The sequence below is a fragment of the Xenopus tropicalis genome, chromosome 7 (genome assembly GCF_000004195.4).
Source record: "Xenopus tropicalis strain Nigerian chromosome 7, UCB_Xtro_10.0, whole genome shotgun sequence".
Classification (NCBI taxonomy): Eukaryota; Metazoa; Chordata; class Amphibia; order Anura; family Pipidae; genus Xenopus; species Xenopus tropicalis.
Genome location: NC_030683.2, coordinates 92,595,624 through 92,619,680, shown reverse-complemented (window position 1 = coordinate 92,619,680; position 24,057 = coordinate 92,595,624). Strand labels below are relative to the sequence as shown.

At 39.1% G+C, this 24,057-nt stretch overlaps 1 protein-coding gene across 1 annotated transcript in view; it reads left to right on the top strand.

Moving 5' to 3' along the window:
* vwa1 (von Willebrand factor A domain containing 1) overlaps positions 1-18,073 on the top strand; it is a 46,985-nt gene extending 28,912 nt beyond the window's left edge. The window contains exons 2-6 of the mRNA XM_002938850.4: positions 680-1,243; positions 5,060-5,338; positions 5,878-6,150; positions 14,973-15,239; positions 17,163-18,073. Of these exons, the coding sequence (XP_002938896.1) occupies positions 680-1,243; positions 5,060-5,338; positions 5,878-6,150; positions 14,973-15,239; positions 17,163-17,197 (1,418 nt within the window). The 3' untranslated portion in view covers positions 17,198-18,073. The remainder of the gene's footprint in view (positions 1-679; positions 1,244-5,059; positions 5,339-5,877; positions 6,151-14,972; positions 15,240-17,162) is intronic.
* Positions 18,074-24,057: the final 5,984 nt, after the last annotated feature.

Genomic DNA, 24,057 nt, shown 5'->3' with positions numbered 1-24,057 from the left:
AAGTTATAAGACTAGAGATTTACAATCATCAGGAATGTTTACTGAGTCATAATCAAGATTATCTTTAACAATAACAATTATTCTGGATATAACCATGTCTTTTCTGCAATGGAATGATTCATTCCAGCACAGAAATCAAATATAAAAGTTAATAGGTAGCCATGTAATGATTAGTATTGGTGTTTTCCAACCATTAGTCCCTTGTGTTCATTCAGACAGTGGTTTCAATGGATGGCTCTGAGTTGAACTCAACAGCCTGTATCTAAGGACCACTGTACATGCTGTGGCTTTGATCAAAACTCCCCAAGTAACTCTACATTCAGGAACTATAAGTCACCTACTTAAAAACACTCCAGTATGTTTGAAGTTTTTGCAATTAAATTAAATGAGATGGGTGTCATGGACCTAACAAAGATTAGGCTAGAATGATGTTTCCAGTCTACTGTGTCCAATAACACCATAAGATGCCAAGGTGACGCATTTTTATAACTTGTGGTGAAACAGTATAACCAAACAGAAAATTATGGGCATTAAAATGGCATAACATACTTTCATATCCCCAGCAATGGAATTTTACTGGTCTGCCTCACTGAACCATATGCTAAATAGATGCTACTGTTGCTGTTGCTATTAGTTTTCCAGTTACTGTAATTTGCTTTGTTTTCTTTTTGAATTTTAGACCTTGCCGGATTTGTTCCTGACTCCGAGGGCGACCTTATCTTCCTCTTAGACAGTTCAGGAAGTGTCTCGTATTATGAGTTTGCCAAGGTCAGAGAGTTTATTGGTAACCTCCTGCGACCATTTACCTTTGGCCCACAAGATGTACAAGCCAGCATTGTGCATATCAGCACCAACCCTGTTCTGGAATTCCCATTCAACCAGTATGGTTCTAGCCAGGAGATCCAAAGGGCCATACAGAATATCAAGCAACGTATGGGAGATACAAATACAGGCAAAGCTCTTTCTTACATAAAGGAGAACCTCTTTGATGAGAGGAGTGGGTCTAGGGCAGAGGTTCCAAAGGTCATGGTGTGGGTAACAGATGGCTTGTCCACTGATGACATTTCTCAGCCTATGCAGCTTTTGAAGGACATGGGCGTTACGGTATTTATTGTAAGCACCGGCAGAGGGAACTATTTGGAGCTGTCAGCAGCAGCCAGCACACCTTCTGACACTCATCTTCACTTTGTAGATGTAGATGACCTTCATATCATTACCAAGGAGCTGCGAGACTCTATCATTGGTACGTTAGTAGCTTCTCCACCTAGAAGAAGCCCTATTTATATCAAGCATGGATATGTCCTAATGTTCAATATAATCTCAGTATAATCTGCTGTTTTCTGTTTAGCATGGTAAATGGTTCTTCACCTTCTGCCATGTAGGGGGTACCATTTTATTAGTAAGAAAATCTTTTGCCAAAATCTTGTTTATGTACAAGAATGGTGATACCCATGCCCAGATACTGGCTGCTCAATAATATGGTGAGGAGGGAGGAAAAAAGTAAAGTAAAAAAATCTATGAAGTGCCTTAGGAATAGAGGCAGGGTAGGCAATATATATTGACACCTGGGGTTTTAATGCCTTTATAATGGGTAAAGGGGGACTGTTTATTTAAACTGGGGAGCAGAATAAACTCACATACTAATAGATGATCAGGTAGAATGACCAGATCACTTGAAAATTCAGGGACATATCTACTAAATACATGTTGTAGGGCAGTGATCTGGATATTTTAGACCCTGAATTCAAGTGATCTGGTTACCCTATGATCAGTCGAACTGCATACACTCACAGTCTACAAAGCCTGTATGTGGGTTGGAATAAGGAAAGAAAAATTTATTTTCCAGTGGGGAAAATTATTGCCTGAATTCTTTCTCTCTGCATGAAAGTCAAGGAGTCAGGATGCATGGCTGCTGCTAAGCAGCACTAACCTCCATCTCTCCACAGAAAAACTCAAAGCAGTCAAAGTCATTTTGACAAACAGACACAGGTATTGAATCTAATGTTTCCATTGGATAAAATGTTCTTGACTGTTAGGAAAATGTGTAGCAAGAAATATTTTAGTTAAATGGGAAAATTATTGAACTGCAGGGAATCTTTCAGAATTCCTTGGGTTGATATTTCAAAAATCAGCCCCTGTATATAGGCATAATTCATTATTTCTGGGAACAAGATATTGCCAGATAGAATGGCCATTATTGTCCATATTGAAGGTATGTTAGTAAGGTCAGATTGTAAGTATGCGGCGAGACCATATAGTCCCACAATCCTCCGCTTTGTCATTTGATAGAGGAATGTTGGGAGTTGGGATGATCCCTATCCATATACTAAAGCTTTCTTGGGTTTTCCAGAGCCACAGTTTGTATACATAGCTTTGTGCAAGGTAATTATAGCTTGGATGTGCTTTGGGTTCTAGGTATGACACAATGATGTAAGATTACATTTTATATTTAGAATTCTGTTACTCAGTAACACAAGCTGCTCCTTGCTGGATATAGCTTCTGTTTTTATAGTACTAGCTGATAAGCACATAGCTGTGACATTGCAAACATAAATGTGCTCCTGAGTCACTGAGATGCGATACACCCCAGTCAGAATCTGAAAGTCATGCTCTAATGGCCTGTTACATTACACCACTAGGGGATAGCTGTGGGAACCAGCGCTCTTTTGGGTCCAATTGAGGGTTGCAATGAATGTGGGCATTTAGTTCTGCACGCCAGTGCTCCGACAGACATGATACTGAATTTCTGTAACAAGACTCAAATTAGTAGGTCTAGTGGCACTGGCATCAAAGCTTTTTATCTCCTCTGCCGGCACAGGGGCATTTACATGAAGTCTATTACAAATAAAGGGGCCAGTTGTTCATTCAGAGAGCTTCTAATGCCAAGGAATGCAATCTGCCATTCGGTCTGCCATCACCCTTAGCAAGATACCCTTATCGTGGTTGGAATCTGGGCTTACGGGAATAAAAGGACAGAGCTTTCCCAAGAATTCTTGTTAGGTTACCGCAGTGCCTTGTGCCTATATACTAAGGTATATTTTCCTCACAATATGAATTAAAAGAGATCTGAAAGGAAAAATAGTAAATTCAAAAGTCCTGGGTTTTCCTGTGCTTCACAAGTGACTGGCTGCTATTAAAGGGGTGGTTCACCTATGTTATAGAATGGCCAATTCTTAGCATGTTTTCAATTAGTCTTCATTATTCATTAATTATAGCTTTTTTTTATTATTTGCCTTCTGACTCTTTCTAGCTTTCAAATGGGGGTCAGTGAACCGGCATCAAAAAACTATTGCGAGGCTACCATTTTTATTGTTATTGATACTTTTTTACCTTATTTTTCAGCTTAGCTCATCCCCTGTTCATATATCAGTCTCTCATTCAAGCCACTCCCTGATTGCTAAAGCAACTTGGTTGCTAGCAACCACATAGCTGCTGAAACTCCAAACTGAAGCGCTGCTGAACTAAAAGTGAAATAACTAAAAACTACAAATAATAAAAAAATGAAGACCAATTGCATATTATGTCTTTCTAAATCATGCTAAAAGATGGTAAACCCTTTTAAAACCTATTCTGCACAGTGAGCTTTAGTTACCTGTATATTTCTATGCAACTAGAGCTGCCATTCTTTTTAACTTGCCAATGTATAATAAAATATCATCCATAGACTTCAACAGTGCCCCTCAGTGGCCAAATGATTTTGCAGAATGTTTTCTTTAGTTTATCATAGCAACCTGAAGGTAATATTTTCTGGTTGCCTGTTTAAAAGCAAGCATCTAATTGGTTGGCGTGGGATACTGGATCTATATGAAATATTGTGCATCTAAACGAAATTATTGTACTGTTTGCCTCTGTTAAAGCATAATTCATTACCTTTAAACGAACAGCACCACCTGTTAATACACTGGTTTTGCCATTTTTAGTTTCGAAGCTGCCAGTTTCAAAATGCTGTATTTATCCAGTGGCCTCTGTAACAAGACACTGTGGTTTAACTTTCCATGTTATTAACTTTTCAAGTAATACTAAATCTGCTCTCTGGTTGCCAGGATAAAGTTCAGGTTAAAGGCATAATTGAATGGGAAATAGTAGAAAACAAAAATAAAAAAACAAAGACCAGAAGGAAATTGTATATTTTCATTGTCATCATCCTAAATTCTGGTGAACTGCCTTTTTAATGGAAAATGAATACTGAACTGAAATGAATACAGTGAGCTAGTTTCACCGTAGGTATTTCCATAGGCAGGCAGGGTGTGGGGAAGGATTGAACAGAAAGAAGATGAAGTGGCAGAACAGGAGAGAAAGACAATGTAAAAAATAAAAAAAAAAAACAAGGTAAAAACCAGAAGTGGAAGACAATACATCTAAAAAGACAGGGAAGGGAAGACAACAGAATAACAGTAGAACAGCAATTAATATGCAGAGAACAGAATGTTCTAAACTAAAATAAGTAGAATTAAAATATACAAACTGAACACTGCAATATTTTATTCAAATACTCTTTTCAAATAATGGGTCCCATCATTAAAATGCCGCTCAGTAAAGTAGTCCCATCTGAATTCCAAACAAATGCAATGCTGCCATCTAGAGTTTATATTTAGGTAATACAGTAGTTCTTTCTTACCGCTCTCCTGCATAAAAGATATTAAATATATTAAGCTATTGTTCTTCCTAAAGTTAAAATACAGATATAGGTATAATTACTTGACTATATCAAACTATTTTTGTTTATTCTTGATTGAACTGTTTGTCATTCCTCTTTCTTGAGAACAAGCCTAGGAACATCTATGTTACCCTTTGCAGGTATTAGTTAAGCAACAATGTATGTTCCTCTAGGTATCCAATTTAGGGCTAAACCTTCTGACAATTGTGTTGTGTCAGATGGCAAATCTTTCATGCAGTTTTATATGCCATTTTTATATCAGTCCCATTATATTTTGACACATGCAACTACATCCAACTTATAGCATGTGTTTTGCCAATGTGACACCATACAACAAAATCTCCGGTGGAGTTTAGCCGTTTAGTGTTATGTGTTTTATTTGATATCTCTCTCCTTTCACAGAACTGATACGAGCAAGGCGACTGCATGCTCAGGATATAACAACCACAAGCTTTCGACTAACATGGCCAAGGCTCTTGTCCAAAGAGACCGGCTATTACCTGTTGGAGTATGAACTTGTGTCTGACCCAGAGAGGAAGTTCAGCAGAACCTTGTCGGGAGATCAGACTAGTTTTACGCTTCAAAACTTAACCCCAGATACTGCCTATCGGGTGACACTGCTCCCTGAATCTAATCTTCAATATATTCAACCTCAGACTATCCAGGTCTCCACTCTGCCAGGTAAGATGAATATTTATTATGAATAAATAACTCAACTATATTCTTTGTTTTAATATTTAATAACTTTTATTTCTTTCTGTTCTACTCTTTTTGATTCTGTGGTCTAAAAATTTCCTAGACAAATATAAGAATAAATGATTGGTACTTAAATACAACCTATCAACACTGTCTTACTAGAATGGGTGTTGAGATAGTGACCACATTAGAAGCCAATAACAGGCCTTCAACAGGACAAAGAACTTGAGGGCAGATTTATCAAAATGTGAGTTTAGGACTTAATACATAAAGACTCACCCACATTCTATTCATTCCTATGGGATTTTTAGAAGTGTTTTTATCAAATGATGAGTTCTAACCTTCACCTATTGATAAATGTCCTTCTAAAAATCCCATCGGAATGAATAGAACGTGGGTGAGTATTTATGTTGTGTATTAAGCTCTAAACTCACATTTGCCCCTTGGTCTTTCAGTGCAGGAATTAATTACATTGGGATGACTATTACTATGTTAATCTATTATGCTCTTTATTTTCCTTGCAGAGATGATCAGTCCAACTCGGATATTAATATCTGAACCCAGCACTCACAGTTTCCGTGTAAGTTGGGGGCCAACCCTTGACAGTGTGGCTGGATATGAAATCCAGTATGGTCCTCTTCCGAGCAACATTGTTCAGACAGTGGATGTAGACAGCAGCCAGAATAGTACCGTTCTAGAAAACCTCCAATCCAATACCACTTACTTGGTCACAGTGGCTGCCTTGTACAAATCTGGAGGGGAGAAGGCATTATCAGCCATCGCTTGCACAGAAGAAAGTAAGTTTTTATAGAACTCCATGGAAAAAACAATATATTTGTTCTGCCTGATAAGAGCTACTACATGATAGAAAGGGTAACTAATGAATACTTGTTATTTAGTTCCACATTGTGTGGGATTGGCAACCATATTAAAAATATTACTGATATTGACCTGTTCCTCCCATGGGTGTTTTTTTCAGTTCTTTTAATATTATAATGTTTGGTTGAAAATAGCTAAGCAGTATTTTATTGTGCACAAGTTCTTCCAGTATATGGAAGTGTTGGTGGGTGGTTGCACAAAGCCAAGCTTTCCCATATATAAAGGCTGCCAGTGTTGTCAGGTGTTCGCTATGTATTCCCATGACTTTTTTAATGCATAACCTACATCTTCTATGGGGATTTGGAACTTAGTATTAGTAAAGTCATGGCATAAAATGGAAATATGACTGTATAAAACATTAAAGGGGAGCAACAGGGTGGGCATTGTAAGTAATCTTGCTTATAATCTATACAGGCCAGTTAATTCCATCTGAGATGGGCATGCTTGCAACAGGATCTGGGCACACGGATCCAATCCAAATCTGGATGAGATTTAATGTTCATAAATGTTAAATAATGCACCTGAGATGTAAAGATATAGAAGCCATTTATACTCTTAAAGGAACTGCATTAAGCAAATCCACCAAGGAGAAGGACCTAGAGGTACTTAGTTACATAGTTACATAGTTACATAGGGTTGAAAAAAGACCTGTGTCCATCAAGTTCAACCCATCCAAGTAAACCCAGCACACCTAACCCACACCTACCAATCTATACTCACATACATAAACTATAAATACAACCACTAGTACTAACTGTAGATATTAGTATCACAATAGCCTTGGATATTCTGATTGATCAAGAACTCATCCAGGCCCCTCTTAAAGGCATTAACAGAATCTGCCATTACCACATCACTAGGAAGGGCATTCCATAACCTCACTGCCCTCACCGTGAAAAACCACCTACGCTGCTTCAAATGGAAGCTCCGTTCCTCTAATCTAAAGGGGTGACCTCTGGTGCGTTGATTGTTTTTATGGGAAAAAAGAACATCCCCCAACTGCCTATAATCCCCTCTAATGTACTTGTACAGAGTAATCATGTCCCCTCGCAAGCGCCTCTTTTCCAGAGAAAACAACCCCAACCTCGACAGTCTAACCTCATAGTTTAAATCTTCCATCCCCTTAACCAGTTTAGTTGCACGTCTCTGCACTCTCTCCAGCTCATTAATATCCTTCTTAAGGACTGGAGCCCAAAACTGCACTGCATACTCAAGGTGAGGCCTTACCAGGGACCTATAAAGGGGCAAAATTATGTTCTCATCCCTTGAGTCAATGCCCTTTTTTATACAAGACAGCACTTTATTTGCTTTAGTAGCCACAGAATGACACTGCCTGGAATTAGACAACTTGTTATCAACAAAAACCCCTAGATCCTTCTCCATTAAGGAAACCCCCAACACACTACCATTCAGTAGATAGTTTGCGTTTATATTATTTCTACCAAAGTGCATAACTTTGCACTTATCAACATTGAACCTCATTTTCCAGTTTGCTGCCCAGTTATCTAATTTTGTCAAATCGCTCTGCAAAGCGGCAGCATCCTGCATGGAACTTATAGTTTTGCACAATTTAGTGTCATCAGCAAAAATAGAAACAATACTGTCTATGCCCACCTCCAGGTCATTAATAAACAAGTTAAACAGCAAAGGCCCAAGGACTGACCCCTGCGGTACTCCACTAACCACACTGGTCCAATTAGAAAATGTTCCATTTACAACCACTCTTTGTACTCTATCCTTCAGCCAGTTCTCTATCCAATTACAAATATTATGTTCTAGGCCAATATTCCTTAATTTGATCATTAACCTTCTGTGAGGTACTGTATCAAACGCTTTAGCAAAGTCCAAGTAGATGACATCAACTGCCATTCCAGCATCAAGGTTCCTACTCACCTCCTCATAAAAGGCAACTAAATTAGTCTGGCAAGATCTGTTACGCATAAAACCATGCTGGCACAAACTAATAGTATTGTGAACTGCAATGTATTCAAGTACCCTATCCCTTATTACCCCTTCCAAAAGTTTTCCTACTACTGATGTCAGACTAACAGGCCTATAGTTTTCAGGCTGAGAACGGGATCCCTTTTTAAATAACGGCACCACATTAGCAATCCGCCAGTCTCTTGGCACCATGCCAGACCTCAATGAATCCTGAAAAATTAAGTGAAGAGGTTTGGCAATCACAGCGCTCAGCTCATTTAATACCCTGGGATGAATCCCATCCGGCCCTGGACCTTTGTTTACCTTTACATGTTCAAGTCTCTTTTGAATTTCCTCCCGAGTGACCCATGCGTCAGTAGCTAAATTACTAGAACTGGGCATATTACAAGGGAAGCCTTCATTATCTGGCTCCTCAGATGTATAGACAGATGAAAAATAAGAGTTCAAAATTTCAGCTTTTTCCCCGTTTTCATCAACCAACGTACCCCCCCGTGATAATAAAGTTCCCACCCCTTCTTGCTTCATTTTTTTACTATTCACATAATTAAAAAATAATTTTGGATTCTTTTTACTCCTAGCAGCAATATCCCTTTCCATCTCTATTTTAGCTTGCCTGATAGCTTTTTTGCATGCTTTATTTGCTTCCTTGTACCTGATGAAAGTTTCTGCTGTCCCAGCTAACTTGAATGCCCTAAAAGCACGTTTTTTCTTACCAACCTCGACAATAACACTTTTATTCAGCCATAAAGGTTTTGCTTTGCGATGCCTCTCCTTGCTTACTAGGGGGATATACTGTTGCGTATACCTACAAAGCAATGTTTTAAAGATGTTCCATTTTCCTTCTGTGTCTAACCCCATGAAAAGCCTTTCCCAGTTGACACATTGCAGAGATGCCCTTATACTGGCAAAGTCTGCACGTCTAAAATTGAGTGTTTTAGTTACTCCCTTATAGCGCTGTCTCTGCAGCATTATCTCAAAGGAGACCATGTTGTGATCACTGTTCCCCAAATGCTCACCCACACAAATGTTAGAGATAAGTTCATTATTATTAGAAATCACCAGGTCCAAAATAGCGTCATTCCTAGTGGGTTCTTGAACTGCCTGAAATAAAAAGTTGTCATTTAGCATATTTACAAACCTACTAGCTTTTTCTGACTTAGCCACCCCATTACTCCAGTCAATGTCCGGATAATTAAAGTCCCCCATAACAACAACTTGACCCAGTTTTGAAGCCTCCTCCATTTGCAACAATAGCTGGGCCTCATCCCCCTCATCTATACGGGGTGGTTTATAACATACACCAATGATCATTTTCTTTGTGACCTTCAGCCCTACTGAAATTTCTACCCAAAGAGATTCGACGTTTTCATTGGTAATGTCTTTATTACATGGCTTTAAGTCTGACTTTACGTAAAGACAAACCCCTCCACCCTTTTTAATCTCTCTGTCCCTCCTAAAAAGTGTATACCCATTTAAATTCACAGCCCAGTCGCATTTATCATCCCACCAGGTCTCAGTGATACCTATTAAATCATAATTTTCAATACATGCAATAGCTTGCAGCTCCCCTAATTTACCCGACAAGCTACGCGCATTAGCCAGCATGCAGCGGAGATTATTACTTCTCCCTCTGATGTTTACATTAGCTAAGGGAGAATTAGAGCTAAGGCAATTATGAGACTGCTTTCCTTGTAACGGAAGCTCCTTATCTGATAAACTATATGCCCCCCTCACTCCTCCCCCACAACCCTTTGCTAGTCCCCCTACCCCGTCTACACTAATTTTCCCATGGAATTCTAGCTCACCCACCCCCCCCTTGTCTAGTTTAAACACTCCTCCAACCTCTTAACCATTCTCTCCCCTAGCACAGCAGACCCCCTTCCATTGAGGTGCAATCCGTCAGGGCTGTATAGATTGTACCCCAAGGAAAAGTCAGCCCAGTGCTCTAGGAACCCAAACCCTTCCTTCCTACACCAAGACTTTAGCCACGCATTTAGCTCCCTAAGCTCCCGCTGTCTCCCTAAACTTGCACGCGGCACCGGCAAAATTTCCGAAAAAATGACATTGGAGGACCTTTGCCTAATCTTAGAGCCTAGATCCCTGAACTCACTCTTTAAAGTCCCCCACCTACCGTTCATTTTGTCGTTAGTACCGATATGTACCAAGACAGCCGGGTCTTGCCCAGCCCCTCCCAATAATGTGTCAACCCGATCAACCACATGCCGAACCCTGGCACCAGGAAGACAGCAAACTGTCCGGTTGAAGCGATCCGCTTGACAGATTACCCTGTCCACTTTCCTAATGATCGAATCCCCTATAACCACCATCTGTTTAGGCCTAGCTCTGCTCTCCTCCCCACCACTACTAGTGAAACTGGTCTCCCGGCTGTTAGAGAGATCAGCCTCACCTAGAACCGCCAATCCAGAGTTCACACTCCCATCTTCTTCACACAATCTGGCAAATCTGTTGGGATGCGCAAACCCTGGAGCAGCCTCCCTTTTCCTTTTCCCCACACTAGATTTTCTAACTGTCACCCAGCTTACTGCCCTATCATCCTTTTGCTGCTCCCCTCCCCCCCTACTATCTGACCCCACTAGTTCTTGTTCAGTTAACAAGAGACCCCTCTCAAGATTGTTGATTGAACGCAGTGTTGCGACGTGTTCCTCTAGGACTCTAACGCGAGCCTCTAAAGTGGCAATTCGCTCACATCCACAACAGAGGTATGCACTTTGGAACTGTTGTTCCACAACTGCATACATGTGGCAGGCTGTGCACTGTGTCAGACCTTCAATGTTGCTACCACTCATTCTCCCAGTTACAAGAACAGTTAAACAAAAATAGGTGTAAGGACTTGTAGTAAATACCTTGTTTTACCTTATTTTTAACTCCCTTAGTGTTTAACTCCTGAGTTTATAACTCCACTTACAGAGTCCCACTTAAAGAGCAATCACTTACAGAGCACCTACCACCAGAGCAAGCTCCACTGGAGTGCCTATGGTTCTATTTATGCAGTCTGTAAAGGTGAACTAATCAAACCCCACCCTCCTCAAGCTGAGGGTAATTACAAGGGAATGTAACCTGCTGTAAGCCTATGGATCCCACAAACTTTGTAAATTAGCTCCAAAAACAACAATTACTTATGAAAAAAATAAATAAAACCCAACAGTAAAAAAACACAATGGTTTTGATAAAGTTAGTAAAGAATACTTATCCCTTTTTAGTTGAAATGAAAGCAAGTTGATTCAACCAGCCACCAGCCTGTTAGTAAGCAGCTCACTGGACTGCCTGTGGTTCTATTTATGCAGTCTGTAAAGGTGAACTAATCAAACCCCACCCTCCTCAAGCTGAGGGTAATTACAAGGGAATGTAACCTGCTGTAAGCCTATGGATCCCACAAACTTTGTAAATTAGCTCCAAAAACAACAATTACTTATGAAAAAAAATAAATAAAACCCAACAGTAAAAAAACACAATGGTTTTGATAAAGTTAGTAAAGAATACTTATCCCTTTTTAGTTGAAATGAAAGCAAGTTGATTCAACCAGCCACCAGCCTGTTAGTAAGCAGCTCACTGGACTGCCTGTGGTTCTATTTATGCAGTCTGTAAAGGTGAACTAATCAAACCCCACCCTCCTCAAGCTGAGGGTAATTACAAGGGAATGTAACCTGCTGTAAGCCTATGGATCCCACAAACTTTGTAAATTAGCTCCAAAAACAACAATTACTTATGAAAAAAAATAAATAAAACCCAACAGTAAAAAAACACAATGGTTTTGATAAAGTTAGTAAAGAATACTTATCCCTTTTTAGTTGAAATGAAAGCAAGTTGATTCAACCAGCCACCAGCCTGTTAGATAATAGACTTGGCTGTAGCAAGCAATGCCAGGCAGCAGTTGCCACGGCAAACAAGGTTTTGTCATCCTTTAAGACCTTCAGCTTGTGCCCATCTAAATCAAGAAGTTGTGTATAGTGGCATAAACAGTAGTGAGAGCCAGTTGCGTGGTCAACCTGCCCTTCCCCTTGCTGTTGGCTGTAAGGGAGTGGGAAAAATATCTTGTGCTGCTAGGGGCAATAAGGCACACATGGTTAAGTAAATGTTTGTAATTTTTTTTTGGGGGGGGAGGGTCTGTCAAAAATTACATTACACCACTAATTGTTTTGTTCGATTTATACCCTATATTGCAGCCCTCATATATAATAAAATCCATAATATTTGCCTAGTAGCAGTAGCCCATAGCAACTAATAAGATGTTTGCTTTTAAAGGAACATTAACACCAAAAAAATTAAAATGTATAAAAGTAATTACAATGTAATGTACTGTTGCCCTGCACTGGTACAACTGGTGTGTCTGCCGAACACTCAGTAAGAAAAGAGAGGAATGATACATTTATAGCAGAACATTATCTGCTGCTTCTGGAGAATAGATCATTTTTCATCCTGCAGCAGAAGGATGTAGCAGAATAATCCTGTAAAATAAGGGCTAAAGTTCCAAGGAATATATTAAAGTGCAGTATTATTGATTCATCCTTCCTGCAGTGATAGGAATGATGTTTGTGTATGTGACTTTGTGTGTGTAACTTTGCAAGTGAAATGCACACAGGGGTGTATACAGAGGTATATATTTCTATATATATATCTTACTGGTTAGAAATTATAGCAGCAAACAAATTACAGAATCAATAAAGCCGAATTAATTGTTGATGGGAGGATGTCACATGTGGTGATTTGTATGCGTTTTGTTCCAGCAACCTTTTTTAGGAATAGTCGCTGCTACAATATATAGAGGATTATCAGTGACTGCTTAGCATTATAACTAGTGAGAATCACCACTGATTATGACACACAGACCAATCACAATTCACCTATCCCAAGATAGAGAGTGTTAGTGACATAGAACATAGGATACAACTATCAGTTCAAAACTGAATAACCAATATATCCTCTTAAATCATTTTAACTTTCTGTTAGAGTAGACAGGGCTTACAGACACAAAGGACTCAGACTGAAGGTTTATGGTAACTGTTACGAGATGCAACACTTGAAGTAAAATCCCAAAAGCAGGCTTGCTGACATTTTTTAGGAAATTAATAAAACACGTTGAATAGGTACATTTCTACATGTTAGGCTACGGTGAAAAATCATGAAATCAGTTTTTTCATTCACTTTTAAGGAAGGCGATAAATCATCAGTTTGCTGATGATGCTGAAAATACACTTCCTATTGACTTGCATTACATCAGGTTTTAGGTGTGTAGTTTGTCATTTTTTGGGATTCTTCTTTTTCTGAATCTTGAGAAATCACTGTTACAAAAAAAATTTGTGTAACACTGCAATATTTTTGCAGCAATTTGCACATATTAAGCGTATTATAAAATATTTCCCTTAGTGAGTATCAATAATAGGCAAGTGCCAGTAGCCATCAATATGTGCTGTAGACGCTAATTCCTCCCTTCTTCCCTTTGATATGATTGGTACCGGGTACCAAATAAAGATCAATGATCTAATTGGTTAACGTTTTATCAGGTTTATGTATATGTTTCCAAACACTGTATGTGCCACCCTAGAGCAACACAAAGCAAAGGGTATGGAGACCGCATACTTCTCTTGTCTATGATAGGGTACAGGTATGGGACCTATTATCCAGAATGCTCGGGACCTTGGGTGTTTTGGATAAGGGATCCTTCCATACTTTCTCCATACATGAAGACTGCTAAAAAAATTATTTAAACTTTAATAAATCCAATAGGAATGTTTTGCATCCACTGAGGATGACTTATATCTTAGACTGGCTCAAGTACAAGGTACTGTTTTATTATTAAAGAGAAAAAGGAAATAATAATTTTAAAATGTGAATTATTTGATTTAAATAAAGTCTCTTGGAGATGACTATCCTGTAATCCGGAGCTTTCTGGATGACGGGTTTCCAGATAATGGATTCTATAACTGTATAAGATTTAGTTATGAGTTCTTATAACTGCCACAGTATTGCAAATTATTATACAATATATGCATTTTTGCATATTTAAGGTATAATTTGCTGTGGCAAGGGGAACCTTTTTACATTTATTAATTTTTTATGGCTGATACCAGGTATTACCCATGGCTTGGGGTCAAATGCATTACATAAGTTAGGTAAGGGAATGATTTATCAGTCAGCCACTTTAACTTGAAATACTACTATACCGTGTTTTGGGCTTCTAAACAATAATGTTTCATGTGATTTAGCTCCGAGTCCCAGTTTACTACTGAACTATAAAAAGAAATGTGTTTCAGCTTTTATCAGTTATTTATAACTTGCCTGTGGGAGTTCACCTGCAATGAATGAGTGGGAATGGAACTTGAGCTGAGAGAAGATATTCTTACGATATATCATAGATCTAGATATTAAAATTTATCTTACCTACTAGGCATACAGGTTTATTTGTGTTCTAGATATTCTTGGAGCAACAACAGAATAGTCAATAATGATTTATATGGTGTTGTGTGGTGCCCTAAACAAATACTGTTTTTTAAAGGGAAACGTCAACCCAAAAAAGCCTTAAAAATCCTACCCTGTGGTACCATTGAGTAATGGAAATATTACCCTAATACATTGGGAATTGGAGGGCAGCTACAGACTAAAACCCCTAGCTTGCAGGTAGAGGTATTTAACACCAGTTCTGAATTAGACTCCAGAAGCAGAATTCCAAAATATTCTGTCCAGTATTACATGTCTGCTTTTCATATAAGCTATGATTATTATTTTTATGGTTCTATTATTATAATGAAGCTATAATAATGCTAGTTTTTATTTCCATAAGATGACAACATTCGGTATCTACGTTTGGAAGAGCTTGGTTCCGACAAAGTAAAAGCGACATGGAGCACTACTGAAGGAGAAGTGCAGGGTTACCTTATAAAGTGCCAGAGGCAAGCAGGCTCTTCATCAGAAGTCATTGTGGGGCCCCAAACTCAAAGTGTGATTCTGAACGATATAGAAGCAGGAACTACAAGCGAGATCTGCGTTATGCCAGTGTATGGGAATGGTGCGGGGAAGAATCTGTGCAAGACTGTTAAGACACAACCAGGTATATTAGAAAAGTGGTTGTTGCCACTTGGAGGTGTTTAATATTCCCCTTCAAACCAACAGTAGTGATGTTAGCGAATTTCTGGTGTAGAATTGCCTCTCTGCAGTCATTAAATTGATTATTGTGGACTATGTATGCTTATTACTACATTTCATTGTTCACCATGCTCTGTTTTGTTGTTGTTTCCCTTGTTACCCTTCTCCCCTTAAAAATCAAAATAAAAACTTAAAAAAAAGCCACTGATGTCAATAATAGGATTAAGCCAATTTGTTAGGCCAGGCTGTGGTAGGTCTTCCTCTTACTATTAATACTGATTATAATCTGATTCTGGTATCCTTGCCTGTCTGACTGCCCGAAAGTTGCCAGCCCTGAACCTTTGCTTGGACTGTATATTTTGTACATGTTAACCCCCTTGTTCTGACCTTTGGACATTTCCTTGCCTTGCCAGTTAACCTTCTTGCCTATCTATTAAGTCTGCTGGTTTTACTAATTTCCCTCAGCCTTTGCCTGACTGTGCTTTTATACAAGTACCTGCCTTCAGTTAACCTTACTTATGCTGATGCCTGCCATTCTGTTTTGTTTTTCTCTTCATTTGCCTTCCTGTCTGTTTCCCAGCTTAGCCTCTTCCTTGTTCCTCTCTTCAAATACTACAACCAGTGGGCCCCTAAGACACCATTGGCACCAGTGCAATGGAAGCAGAAGGATTGGGAATAATAATGATAATCATTTTTGAATTATGCATCAGATTCCATATTGCAGTCTCCTTTTCACGGGTGTCTTCAGTCTCAGAGATATGTAGATTTTTCCTATAGCTCCTCAAGTATGAAAATATTAATTTCTCTTCAGAAAATGAAGCTGAGAATCAGTGTATAATGCAGTCGAACACAGTGCTGTAAGTCATTATCAGTCAAGTAGTCACTTGGATTGTTGCTGAAAGCTCATGCAAGGAATTCTGATTGGAGTTTCTGACAAAGTGAGATGGCAGAGCACCTAGCAGCGATTATATCTGACACTCTCAGCTACCCTCTATGGCTTTTTCTGAAAGCATACAAAAACACAAATGAAAAGGAAAAATCAGCCCCAAAGTTAAAATTATTAAATAGTATTCCTGTGTCTGAAATACCCATACTGGTGCATAGCATAGACTGAGACGCAAATATAACTCCACTAGTAGGGCACTGACAAATATTTATTTAGTGCATATCAAGTAATCATAGAGGCCACATGTCCACCCCATACATAAAATGCATGCCTTAAAAACCAATAATAATTAAATACGGTAGGCTAGATAGAATTACTTTCTATGCAGTGCTCACTATGCCAGCCAAGGGGTACTACAGCTTGAGCACAGTGACAGTCCCTGCCTCTAAGGCTTTGCCAAACTTACATTTTTTGGTAATGCATTTCTATCTGCCCAGTCATCTTGGCTTTGGGTTGCTTATTGACTAGGTGGAAAATTCTTGGCTAAGCAACAGTGGTTGTCAAATCTATGAAATAATATCCTTTATAGCCCTATCAATAGACAACATTCATAATATCCTTATGTTACAAGTATAAAGGGATACAGTTACCCGAGGATACATTTAAAACTGGACACATATAATACACCTGCTGCATGTTCATAGCACAATAAAGATGGCCCTAAATGGGCCTATAAAAGCTACAGACCAACCTCCTCCAAGTCAGCAGCATATTGCCCCATGTATTGGACCCTATTGGAGGGCTCACCTAACCAGTATCTGGCCAAAAATCCTCCAGATTTTTGTTGGAATGAGGATTGCCAATGAGCAGTATACTTTAAAGCAGGCAGTGGGTGGCCAAATCAAGCAGAAATCTGCTGACCAGATTAACCTTTAACAAGTGATTCGTATACAAAAAATATACTATTCATTAGTGCTTATATTGCCCTTTCTTTATTTCCAGGAACACCTGCAAAGGACTACCCAAGGACTAAGTGATGTTAGGAGACTATTGCATCAATGTATCTATAAGCTAGAGATCAGAAGGCACAGGTGCTAACAAAAGGAGTAAGTGAAGAAGTTGCTGCTTTATTCTTCATTCAGAAAACAAACCCATGGCTCCGTGTCACAGGCCCATTTCCTGTCTCTAGATGCCAGTTGGGTCCAATTAACCTGGAACTCTTGACACTGCAAGTAATGTCATATCTGCAAGCAAAACTTCTAATTTCTAAGGAGCATCTTCACCAAAATACGTTAATAAGGAACCACGAAGATCACGTTTGTCTCACATTGGCTTCACAGTAACTGTCAAGGCTCCAAACAAGCACATTTCATCTTTTGCTTTGGTGCAACAACTGGTATTTTCATGGAAGGAAATAGAACTTTTTATTTGCAGGAAGTGATATGAGGGAACGCACACCAGTCATTTCTTTTATGACAAGCTGTGGACAAACTGGCAGGCTGTGTTTCCCTGACCATGCTGGCACCACCAGTATTGAAATGTAAAGCATCCATTATGTTAATCTGTCCCAAAAGAACATTGCCCATGTACAGGACCAACTGCACAGAAGTATTTTAGTATTTCATTGTTCCCATGGACAGACTACAGTCTGTCTGCTCTAACTTCATACCTGGAAGGAATGACACAGTTGATTGTGATAAGCTTTATAAGCATTTATCATGGGCACAGTGTACATTGAGATTTACGTAAAGCACTGGCCCAGGGGCAGAGTGTCCCTGGTAATGAATTCTGAAAATCTGTTACAGAAAAATTCCCCTCCAGCATACAGTGCAAAATGAAGAGGAAAATTGTTTTATAAATGGCCTATTGTACTCACTAAGATGATATAGATGCTAATAAAGGTGATGCAGCAAGGGCGACTTTGCACTGCGGGTAAATCCCAGTTCTTGTGCCCACATTAATGTTTGGCTGCTCCATTAGTTCTGATATGCACAAGCCGTGTTCAGTACACCGTCTTCAGTTCCACTGTGCTCCATCTGTAGGTTGGTTACAGCTGTTCAGGTCGGGGTGGGGGTGGTACATTGGTACAAGTTGTAGCACTTTAACAGCTGAAGAACCACAGGTGGAAGTTTACTGGCATAGTGACTGGTGAAATGCTACCTGGTGTTTTTTAGCAAGTGGAGAAGCAAACTTGTACAGGGATCCGGTCATGGGAACAAACATGCTCTTTATCAGGATTTGGGCACTACTTCTGCTGATGTGTGGCTCTCACAAGTGCAGTATCCAATATGCCATCTAAACTTCCTTGCTGAAATATCAAAGCCATCTGTGTTGGGCTGCCAGTGTGCCAGTGTGTCCACTCCTTTCAGCAGACCCCTTCACCAGACAAGTCAGCCATGTGTAGGCCTGGCTAGGTAAACATAGTGTCCTGTCAAATCTACAAGGCACTGTATAACTGTGGAACTAAACATGTATGGAATACACTCCTTTACAGCAGGGGTCTCAAACTCGCGGCCCTCGGTACAATATTTTGTGGCCCGCACCAACGCCTTCTCAAAAGCAATGAATGGATCACGATTTTTATTGCGATTCAAGGGATAATGCTAGGCACGGCGGGCGGGAGCTGCTGATTGCGGAAATGACGTTATCATAACCTCCTTAGCAGCTAATTGTGCACACAGAACGTCTTCCTATAATAACTGTTATGATGGCATAACGTCATTTCCGCAATCAGCAGCTCCCGCCCGCCGTGCCTTGCATTATCCCTTGAAAGCCAATTTTTTGTGAAATCCCTTATGCGGCCCAGCCTCATCCTGACTTTGCCTCCTGCGGCCCCCAGGTAAATTGAGTTTGAGCCCCCTGCTTTACAGTATATAGCATGTGGAAGACAACATGAAGGTGTCTTGAAAAAACTAACTATTCTAGTGTGAAGCTTGTATATGTTGATTGACTGCCATCTTGGGAATGAAATGGAAATGGAGCTTTTCCCTCAGCTCTTTGAACAGCAGCAGGCATTTCTCAGCTGTAATATGCTGGAGGCATTGCATGCTAAATGCTGCAATTCTCTAACCCATTAATTCCCAAACAGTGGCAATCACTGCCCCCTTTGATGTTGTTGCCAATGGCCTTAAAGTAGGTGGCCATTTTAAATTTCTGCCTTGAAGACAAGTTTTGACACATTTTTACTCCAAGCAGAGCCTCCTGCAGGCTACCAAACAGCCAATCGCAGGCTTTATTTGGCATTTTGGCATCCCCAAAGAACTTTTTTTCTGCTTGTGTGGCTCACCAACACTTGAGTGTGGCTCACAAGTAAAACAGGTGAGGGATCCCTGCTCTAACCTATCAGCTTGGTACCACCCACCGGCAATAAATGGAGACCGTCAAGATCTTTGGCTCATACTAAGTTCATTGTTACTAACAAGTCAGAGAAACATAATCATACTGTTATATAAAATACTTACTCTTGGTTTGAATTATTTATGAAGGAAATTCACTGCTGGTCCTGCACTGACTGGTTAGATTTACATAAGTGTAAAAACACAACTGTGTGCTTGATCAAAGAAGTGCATCACTAATATTAACACAAAAATGGTCACTGCTATTAAAGGGGCAGTATACACCCCTTTTCAACATTAGCTGAACAAACAGGGTTTTTGCTGAGAATACATTTTCCCTTTAGTTTTCATTAAGAAATATCTCTGGTTTGTTATTTCTGGCACGAAACAAGACTATGAAGTTTCATATTAGTACTTCCTGTCACTTCTGGTCCTAAAGAACTAGCTAATTAGAAGTAGCTAATAAAACTAATTACCAGTCCACAGAGAGGCCCCTGATAATGAGCTGCTTTAAGGCTCCTGATTAGTGAAGGGAGGGGTTTGTGTGTTCAAAGGTAGATAGGGAGCTCAGAGCAAAATGCTCTGTTTATAAAGGAAGGAAGAGTTCAGTGAACATAGTTCAACTTTCAAATAAGTGTTTTATAATGGAAAAAAACATGATTTTCTTTAAATTAAAACATTAGGTAGAATGTAATTTCAACAAAATTCTTATTTATTGTGCTCATTTTTAGCAAAGGTGTTTTTAGGTGTATACTGATATACTGTCCCTTTAACACCCTATTTTTGCCATTAACACCATATGTTTTGTGTGGCTGCACCAAGGCACTAGGAAGCAGTGGATTAAATGTACATACAAGTGTGGTTGGGCTGGTGGGACCAGTTACAGCCAGAGATTGTGCTTTTTATTTGTTCTTCTAGTCTGGCATGGCAGACTGTGCCTTTATCCCGACACTGTATAGGCCAGAACACAGCACGCTGTAGCAGCACATTGGGTTGTGCTCATGTTACAACTACAGTCTACTTGAGTTTTCATTGTTAATGATCAAACTAGTTGTTCATTCTGCTTGGTAGTATTGAGGCACATCTCCTTACCCTTAGACTGACTGTATATTTCCCTGCACTGTTCATTGTTTTCTATTATCACTTTTTGTATTGCTTCTAACCCTGACATGTTATTGTTGCACAGCAGAAATCATTTTGTGGGTGGAAAATAAAAACAAACAATAAGAAAAACCTTGATTGTCTTTGCAGCGCTGTATCTTGACTTTGGCAGTGGAGAAATGAACTGATAATCCATATATATACTCTTCTTATTTCTAATCTGCTCTTTATGAAAAGAAAAAGAAAAAAAATATTCTGTCCTTATCCACAGTAAGAATGTGACCTATATAGCTGGACATGGTTTTATAATCATGCAATAAATTATACATAATGGGAGCCCCTCCTTAACCAAGCATTTTAAGTTAACGTTAAGTATGCTATAAAATGGCCAATTCTTAGCAACTTTTCAATTGGTCTTTATTTTTTATTTTGTATAGTTTTCGATTTATTTGCATCTCTGACTTTTTCTGGCTTTCAAATGGGGGTCACTAACCCTGGCAGCCAATAAATCTATTATTATTATTATTACTTTTATAACATTTTTAGCCATGCCCTCTCCTATTTGTATTCCAGTCTCTCACTCAAACCACTGCCTGGTTGCTAAAGTAATTCAGACTGTAGCAAGCAGATAGGTGCTGAAATTCTAAACTGTAGAACTGATCAAGAAGCTAAATAATTGAAAAACCACAAATAATAAAAAATGTAGACCAACTGCAAATTTGGTCACGGTCAGTGACCAAAACATCTGTTTTTTGAGCCAATATATTTATATATATATATATATATATTATTATAACCATTTATTTATAAAGCTCCAACATATTCCGCAGCGCTGTACAATAAGTGGGTTGGACATACATTGGACATACAGAGTAACATATAAAGCAATCAATAACCGATACAAGAGGTGATGATAGCCCTGCCCAAAAGAGCTTACAATCTATATTATATAAATATATAGGGCGTGCTCCTGTTTTTGCATTTTATACATATATATATATATATAATGAATATATATTATACACGCTAAAGGAAATAGAACCAACAAGCTACCAGCATCCCAACTTATGCCATAGGCAATTACTTTCACTTTCCATTCAGCACTCCCTTCACCCCCTTCTCTCTCTAATTGTGTAGCCAATGCATGGTCATGGGCACCAGGTCCCCCATTCTGGCACATAAACAAGATTTTGGCATGATGCAAATCTTGCCTTAATAACAGTGTCCACAAAATGGCACCTGCCTGCTTGCTGTAGTTGTGTAATTCCAAGGCTGAAGGAAACAAGATTTATATAATTTATATAGTGTAAGTGAAGTTTATTTTGCTTGACAAACACAATAGAAAAGAATTTAAAATTATTTCTTAGGGTGGCAGGTCCCCTTTAACCTTCTGCAAGTTCCATGAGATTGTGGATAGCAAAGAATCTAAGTACAAACTAACCAAGGATTCAATTACAGTGGAGCACAAAGAATTGCCGTGACACTCCGGCTGCATGAAAACATTCCTTCTGCTTTATATATCTGACCATTATTGGCAATGAGCATATCCTTCAGAGCGGAGCAAACCAACACATCTTGCAACTGAGGGGACCTTACCGAGGGTTTGTATTTCCTAGTTAGCCAACTGTAAATTATTATTTTACATGTTACAACGTAACAACTTAATGTTTCTTAAAGATATTTAATTCTTTCGCAATATTTTTAACACAATTGCATCCCTTAATCCAGGGATCCCCAACCTTTCTTACTCGTGAGCCACAGTCAAATGTAAAAAGACTTGGAGAGCAACACAAGCATCATAAAAGTTCATGGAGGTGTGAATAAGAGCTATAATCAGCTATTTGGTAGCTCCTATGTAGACTGGCAGCCTACAGAAGGCTCTGTTTGGCAATTTCACTGGGTTTTTATGCAACCAAAACTTGCCACCAAGCCAGGAATTCAAAAATAAGCACCTACTTTGATGCCATTGGGAGCAATATCCAAGGGGTTGGGGAGCAACATGTTGCTCACGAGCCACTGGTTGGGGATCACCGCCTTAATCTGTCGCCTAAGAAATATGAAACCACGAATGAGCAAGCGATGCATCAGGGCAGTTTCTCATATGTGCAATGTAATTGTACCAGCAGCAGCTTCAGTAGTTCACCTTTTAGTACAGTTAATGGATCTTTCATCCAAAATGCTCCAGACCAGGGGATTTCTGGATAAGGGATCTTTCTGTAATTTGGATCCTCATACCTTAAAGGTGAAGGAAAGTCATTTTGGCATTTTACTGCCAATAGATTTGCCACATTACTGCCACCTAGAACACTATATTTATTCAGCAGAAACCATTACCATACCCTAGAAATTCCCTCTGATAGCTGCTGCCATTTTAGCTTCCTTAAGGTGGGGGAAGTGAGTTCTTATGCATACTTATGGGAGGGGGAGCAGAAGGGAGAGGGAGAGAGGAGAGAACTGAGCAGACTCAAGCCCCAAACCTGAAGGAGCCCTAAAAGAGAGGAAGTCCGATACCGAAGAACATGTTCACAAAAAAGGAGACAAGAAACTCAGTGCAGCGTTTCTGTGAGTGCTTATGGCTGTATTTACATAGACCTTTCTGATAAAGCTTACCGAGTTTTTACCTTTTTTCCCCCTTTAAGTCTGCTAAAAATCATTTAAACGTTAAACAAACCCAATAGGATTGCTTTGCCTCCAATAAGGATTTGTTATATCTTAGTTGGGATCAAGTACAAGGTGCTGCTTTATTATTACAGAGAAAAAAGGAAATCATTTTCAAAAATCAGATTTGCTTTTAATGGACTCTATAGGAGATGGCCTTTCCATAACTCTTTCTGGAGCTTTCTGGATAATGGATCCCATACTTGTATATTATAGAATATCTAATTCTGATTTGGTCTTCACTTATTGATTTTGAATCATTAAGCTCCGTATTCTGCATATTTTTATCTTTCAGATGGGGGTTACTGACTTGGCAATAATAAAAAAGGCTATTTGACTTTGAGGCTACAATTTTATGATCTTTACTTAGATTTCCATTTAGGCCCTTTCCCTATTTCCCATTTAGTCCACTGCCTGGTTGCTAGGCTAAACTGAACCTATTTGTTGCAGACATACCAAACTGGAGAGCTACTCAACAAAAAGCTAAATAATAAAAAAAAAAATTTGACTAAACTTATGTTTGCAGAATATCAATGCCCACATCATACGTAAGTTAATTTAAAGGTCATCTAACCCTTAAGACAGTTATGCTATATATCTGAACCTATACTGGCATCAGTCTTTCACCTGTGTGTTCTACAATGTAGGGCTTCTCTGTCCTCTGTGTAACAGACATAATGGTATAACATCACTACATTAGGAACAATGTTGCTATTTCCCAAATGGCTCCCACTATACCTTGTCTGTGTACAGTGCTTTGAAATATTTGCAGACCAATATAAAGCATGAACAGAGATAGAAAC